Source organism: Panthera uncia, chromosome A2, assembly GCF_023721935.1.
Source record: "Panthera uncia isolate 11264 chromosome A2, Puncia_PCG_1.0, whole genome shotgun sequence".
Taxonomy (NCBI): domain Eukaryota; kingdom Metazoa; phylum Chordata; class Mammalia; order Carnivora; family Felidae; genus Panthera; species Panthera uncia.
Window position 1 is genome coordinate 9,246,049 of NC_064816.1, and position 5,491 is coordinate 9,251,539.

At 61.4% G+C, this 5,491-nt stretch overlaps 1 protein-coding gene across 2 annotated transcripts; it reads left to right on the top strand.

Moving 5' to 3' along the window:
- The first annotated feature begins 457 nt into the window (after window positions 1-457).
- MISP3 (MISP family member 3) lies at window positions 458-4,712 on the top strand. 2 transcript variants are annotated; one of them, XR_007459802.1, is made up of 3 exons: window positions 458-3,473; window positions 3,847-4,068; window positions 4,343-4,371. XR_007459802.1 is itself a non-coding variant. In XM_049640000.1 (3 exons), the coding sequence occupies exons 1-3, from the start codon at window positions 2,906-2,908 to the stop codon at window positions 4,358-4,360; spliced, it is 660 nt and encodes a 219-aa protein (XP_049495957.1). In that variant the 5' UTR covers window positions 464-2,905; the 3' UTR covers window positions 4,361-4,712. The 2 variants fall into 2 exon arrangements, 1 of the variants encoding a protein (XP_049495957.1); XM_049640000.1 differs by having other exon boundaries at window positions 464-3,473; window positions 3,995-4,068; window positions 4,343-4,712.
- Window positions 4,713-5,491: the final 779 nt, after the last annotated feature.

Sequence of the window (5,491 nt, forward strand, 5' to 3'; positions counted from 1 at the left end):
AAAAACAAATAAACGTCGAAAAACCCAATTTTAAACCCAGAGGAGAAGTCAGAGGTAGAGATTTGAGAGACACCAGCACAGAGATGTTGTTTAAAGTATGAGGTTGTGGGGGCGCCCAGGTGGCTCCGGGGGTTAAGTCTGGGACTCTTGATTTCGGTTCAGGTTATGATCTCACCGTCCGTGAGTTCAAGCCTGTGTTGGGCTCCTCGTTGAAAGCGCAGAGGCTGCTTGGTATTCTCTCTCTCTGAAAATAAATAAATACGCTTAAAAAAATAAAGTATGAGGTTGGAATTGGTCAGGGGCTGAGTGCTGGCAGGAAAGAGATGGCATACTCAAACTGAGTAACTCATCAGAGCTCAGTAAAGAGTTAGGTTTTAAAAAAATGTTTATTTTTGAGAGAGAGGAAGAGAGGGGAGAGCAAGCAGGGGTGGGGCTGAGCGAGGGAGACAGGAAACCAAGCCTGCTCCTTGCTGACAGCAGAGAGCCAGATGCAGGGCTTGAGCTCACCAACTGCGACACCATGACCTGAGCTGAGATCGGAGGCTTAACTGACTGAGCCACCCAGGCGCCCCCAAAAAAGAGTTGGCTTACAAAGATTTGGGGAAACAATCTCTGTTAGCAACAGCCCGGGGCTGTATCCACGCACTGGCCTTGGCGAGAGAGAGCTGTGTTGAGTAACTACCAGCAGCGAGGGACACAAGCAGCGTGGCTTCCGGGCAGGGGCATGGAATAAACGTGCTGACATCACTCCCCCTCTCCCATCAGCCAACCCCAGTGGAAGCCAGGGGGGAAAGGAAGCCTGTCCATGCAGGTGAAACAGAAGTCTGAGAAGAAATGCCTGAGAGGGAAACCAGGAGAGAAGACGGCATCCTCAGAGACCCAGGAGCTGATGGAAGAGGAAGTCAGACCCGGAACCAGGGTCTGGCAAGTGAAGTCCATCCGTGTCCTTGAATGGAAAAGGCTCGGTGGGGTGGTGGGACCCAGAGCCTTGTCAGTGCTGTCAAACATGAACAGGAGGCGATGAAGACGAGAGAATGCTGTAGACAACTCTTTCCAGAAGTAAAGCTTTAATCTTCATGACCCCCCCCCCCTCCCCGGCCAAGCAAGTGGACACCACTCTGCCCATTTTACAAACAAGGGAACTGAGCCTTGGCGAAGGCTGGTACCTTGCGGAGGTTTTGCGTGGGTTGGAACCCAGCTGGGCCCAGTTCCAATTAGGCCAAAGGGGTCAGAGGGAGGAGCTTGAGACTAGGATCCAGGGGACGGAGGGGAGTCACCAGAGTAGGCGGAGAGCTGGGGGAAGGAGTGATTGGGTAGTTGGATTATTGGAGGCTCCCAGGCTGTTCAGCAACCACCCCCCAACCCCCAACCTTTCTCTAGGTAACTATCTTTCTTCCTGGTCACCCTAGAATGGTAGAGTAGGGCCAGAGGACAGATTTGGGGAGAGCCTGGGGGAGGAGAGTGGAGAATGTCTTTGGGGGTGGGTCGGCGCGGGGGCGTCGACCCTGCTGCCTCTGAACGCCAAGAGCTGGCGCCAGCTGCGGAGAGCTGCTCCACATCGCAAGCCTGGATACCTCTCCGGGCCTTCCCAGCCGTCTGGGCCCAAGGTGACCGCCTTTCAACCGCAGCTGCTCCTCTAAGCCACGGGCGCGCTGGGTCTGTCCCTCCCTCTTCCCTCAATCTGGAAGTGCACTTGGCCGCGGACGCCTTGCGGACTTTTCCAGGAGGGGTGCGGGGAAGCAGCCTGGGGCTTGACGCGAGCGGCGGGTACACCTCTCGGAAGAAGCCTAGTGGAGCCAGGCACTGGGCGGGGGAGCTTGCGACGCGCCAGGAGAGGGCTCCTGGCGCCCCCTTCAGTCTGAGCTGTGCGCTGCAGGGGTGGAACGTGGATGGACAGCCCGGGGGCCAGGGGCGTTGCTGCCCGCTGGTCTGGGCGGGGCTAGCAAGGCTTCGGAAAGATGGCTTCGGAGCACCCCGGCACCAGAAAGCCGGCGGTTCAAACACCCGACCCAGGACAGAGTTGGGGTCAAGCCTCCCGAGAATGCCGGGGACGTGAGGGCGAAAAGGTGCCAGGGTGGCGCCCCGTTAGTGGAACGGCACCCAGACTTGTCCCCTAGCCGGCGGGCCAAGTCTAGGGAAGCCCTCCTACGAGAAGCCTGGTGCCCTGACCTGACCTGAGGCGCGTCAGTGAACCAAACGCAGTGCCCTGCCGGGGCGCCCCCGCCCCGAGGGCGGGGCCAGGGCGGGGCCCAAGTCTTTCCTGCAGGTGCAGGGGGCGGTGCCCGGCCCTGTCCCCGGGGGCCGTTCTCGGAGGCCAGGGGCTGGTCAGAGAAGCGGCTGAGGTAGGCGACGCCTTAGAACCCGCGGGCGGTGACTGTGCCACAGGTACTGCGCAGGGCACCGTGTCTCAGCTCTGAGCATCAGAACTCCGGCTCTGGAAACTAAGGCTTCCGAACTGCTCCCAACCCTGGACACCGAGGCCCCCGGGCCGGAGAGCGGAGCCCTGGGGTCGTCCGAAGCTCGGGGCCCCGAGCCCCCCGGGTCAGACATCGAAGTCCCGGGGCCTGCCGCAGAGCAGGACGCCGACGTACCCAGGCCAAGAGGCAAGGTCTCCGTGCTCTCCGCGGAGCAGGGCGCGGAGACCTCTGAGCGAGAGAGTGAAGTCCTTGGGCCATCAGCGAGGCTGGACACAGAACGCCCCGGGCCATCAGCAGCTGGGGGTTTTGAAAGTCTCGAGACAGGCGACGACAACCCCGAGCCGTCTGAAGCACGAAGCGCGGGGGTCCCGAAGCACTGTCCTCTTCAGTGTCCCGAGACCTCCTCCTCGGGGTCAGACTCGGAAGCCCCCCTGCTGCATTTTCTACTGCGCCCCGAGACCCCCCAACAGGTCCCCGGGAAGCCGCTCATGGAGACGCCCATCGAGCGAGAAATCCGCCGCAGCTGCGAACGCGAGGAGAGCCTGCGCCGGAGCCGGGGCCTGAGCCCAGGCCGCGCCGGCCGAGAACTCGTCGAGCTGCGCGTGCGACCGGTGCTCAGCCTGCCGGGCCCGGGCCCCGCGCTCCCGCGCGCCTTGGAGCGCGCGCGGGCGGGCGCGCAAATGCAGCGAGACATTGAGCGGGAGGCCCACCGTCAGGCGGCGCTGGCGCGTCCCGCGGCCCCAGAGCAGTGCGCCCGGCCGCCGCCGCAGCCGCTGGGCGAGCTCAAGCGATTCTTTGAGACCGCCGCGGGACGCGGCTCCTCGCCGGCGGAGGAAGGCGGCGCGGGGCCGCAGGGGCTGCCGGATCCCGGAGGCCGGCCTCGCTTGGCCGTGCAAGGCCGGTGCCCGGTGCTGGCCCGTGCCCCGCCGCGGGTCGCGCCGTCGCTGCTGGAGCAGGAGGTGCGCGAGGTGCATGAGCGCGAGCGGGAGCTGCAGCGCCAGAGGCTCAGCGTCTACGGCACCGCTGAGTTCAAGGAGCCCGCGCCGAGCCTCACGGGTAAGCCACGCGCGCCCCCATTCTAGGGACTCTCAGGGCTCCAGCCGCCCTCACCAACTGCCCAACTCCAGGAGCCTCTCTTCTGGCACTTAGGGTACCTCCTTGGGGCTCCCAGACTCCTGGGGCCCTCTCTCAACTCTCCGTTCACTGCCCCACCCCTTTAGGGCTGCTCTCTCTTTGTGCTCCACGCCCTACTCTGAATGGTCGACTCCTGGATACATCTCACCTAGGCTTTGGGTGGGAGGAAGGGAGGAGGTTTCTAGATGTCTTTATCGGATTCCAGGGAACCTGCCTGGGTTCTGACACTCCTGGATGCTCCCTGTGAATTTGTGGGTTTCCACCTCCCCATTCTGGGTTCGCCTCCCTCCTTCAGGTTGCTCCCTCCTCCCGAATGGAGGCCTCCATGGGAAGGAGGGTAAACGCCTGTGTGTTTAAGGGGCGCGGCCGGTCTCCTTGGTGCTGGCCGCCTCCAGCTGGTGACAGGAGGGGCAACCCCGGCTGAGTGCCCCATTCCCCCGCAGCGAGCAGGGGGGACGGAAAGCTGGCGGTGATCTGGCCTCCCCGCAGAAAGGCATCGGAGAACGGCTTGGAGCAGGTGGGAGCCCTTTTCCCTCCCTCTTCCCTCAAGCGCAAGTCGCTCTTCCCTCACCTCTCCTCCCCGGGGCGTCAGGATGCTGGGCCAAGGGAAATGCACCCCCGCGCCCCCTGGGAAGTTACTCTGGGCTAGGACACAAAGTTCTGGACACGGCCAGGGGGTGACACGGATGCCATAGTCCTGGGAACCAAGCTGCCCCACCCTGTGCATGAGTGTCACTCCCACGGTGCCCGGGTCTCTGAGGTCGGCCTTCTGACTGGCCTCCTCTCCCCAGGAGGAGCGGAAGCCTTGAGGTTCCAGTAGGTTGGGACACCCTGCCAGAGGTCACACGCACATCAGAGGAAACTGGCAGGGGCGCCAGGGAGTGCCCTCCGAATCCGCTGAAGGCCTGGAGAGGGTCAGCAGTCTGCTCCGGGGAAGATGAAATCGACCAGCTCCTCTTTGCGAAATTGACCATTCTCTTCTATAAAACTATTAGTCCACGTTGGGAAACACCACCACTGTCAATTCTGCCAGTGAAACTGTCCAGCCCTTCTCTGCCTAACTGCGAACTGAACTGGCCTCTGCCTCCGGCCTTTACCGTTCGAGTAAATGCCTCGGCTACCCTCACTCCCCAATAAAGCCCCTTCTTTCTGGGCAGTGCAGGCTGTTTTCCTCTGGGTCCTCTTATTTTGGGCTGGGGCGGGAGCGCGTTTGGCGGAAGAAGGCCTGAGGAAACCATAGGAGGTGCCAGCCGGAGAATGGAATGTGCCCTTATCGCCCAGTTCTGGGGCTGCTGGTCTCCCCCGGCCCGGCCCGGGTCCTGGTGCCCCCTGGCGGCGCGGGCGCGAACTGCGGTGTTCGGACAAACTGGCTCATGCCCTCCCTTTTTCCAGACTTCTTCAACATTTATTGTGCCAGTGCCAATGGTATGCCCGGGAGCTGGGCGCTGGCTAGACAGAGGTGATAAGAGGTTGTTCCTGATTTGGGGACGTAAGCAATAGCTACCAAAAAAAGGGGGGTGGCGGTGAGGGTACAAACTTCTTCGCAGGGCATACAAAGCCATTTATGATCTGTCCAGCTGTTGCAAACCTCACATGCGTGTAGACCCCAGACAAATATTAAGGAGAGAAGTGGGGTATGCTGGGAAATGCCTTGTTTCAACGCGCAGGTAAGTGTTCCTCCATATCCGTAGTGAGTGAGCTTCTGATTTCCAAAAGCAAGGGGGAAACCTAGCCTTTAAAAGAGAAATCTCGGGGTGCCTAAGTGGCTCAGTCAGTTGAGCATCCGTGGCTTGATTTCGGCTCAGGTCACGATCCCAGGATCATGGGACCAAGGCCTCCCTGCTTCCCCTGCCCCTGCTGGGCTCTTCAGTGAGTGTGGAGCCTGCTTAAGATTCTCTCTCTCTCTCTCTCTCTCTCTCTCTCTCTCTCCCCCCCCCCCA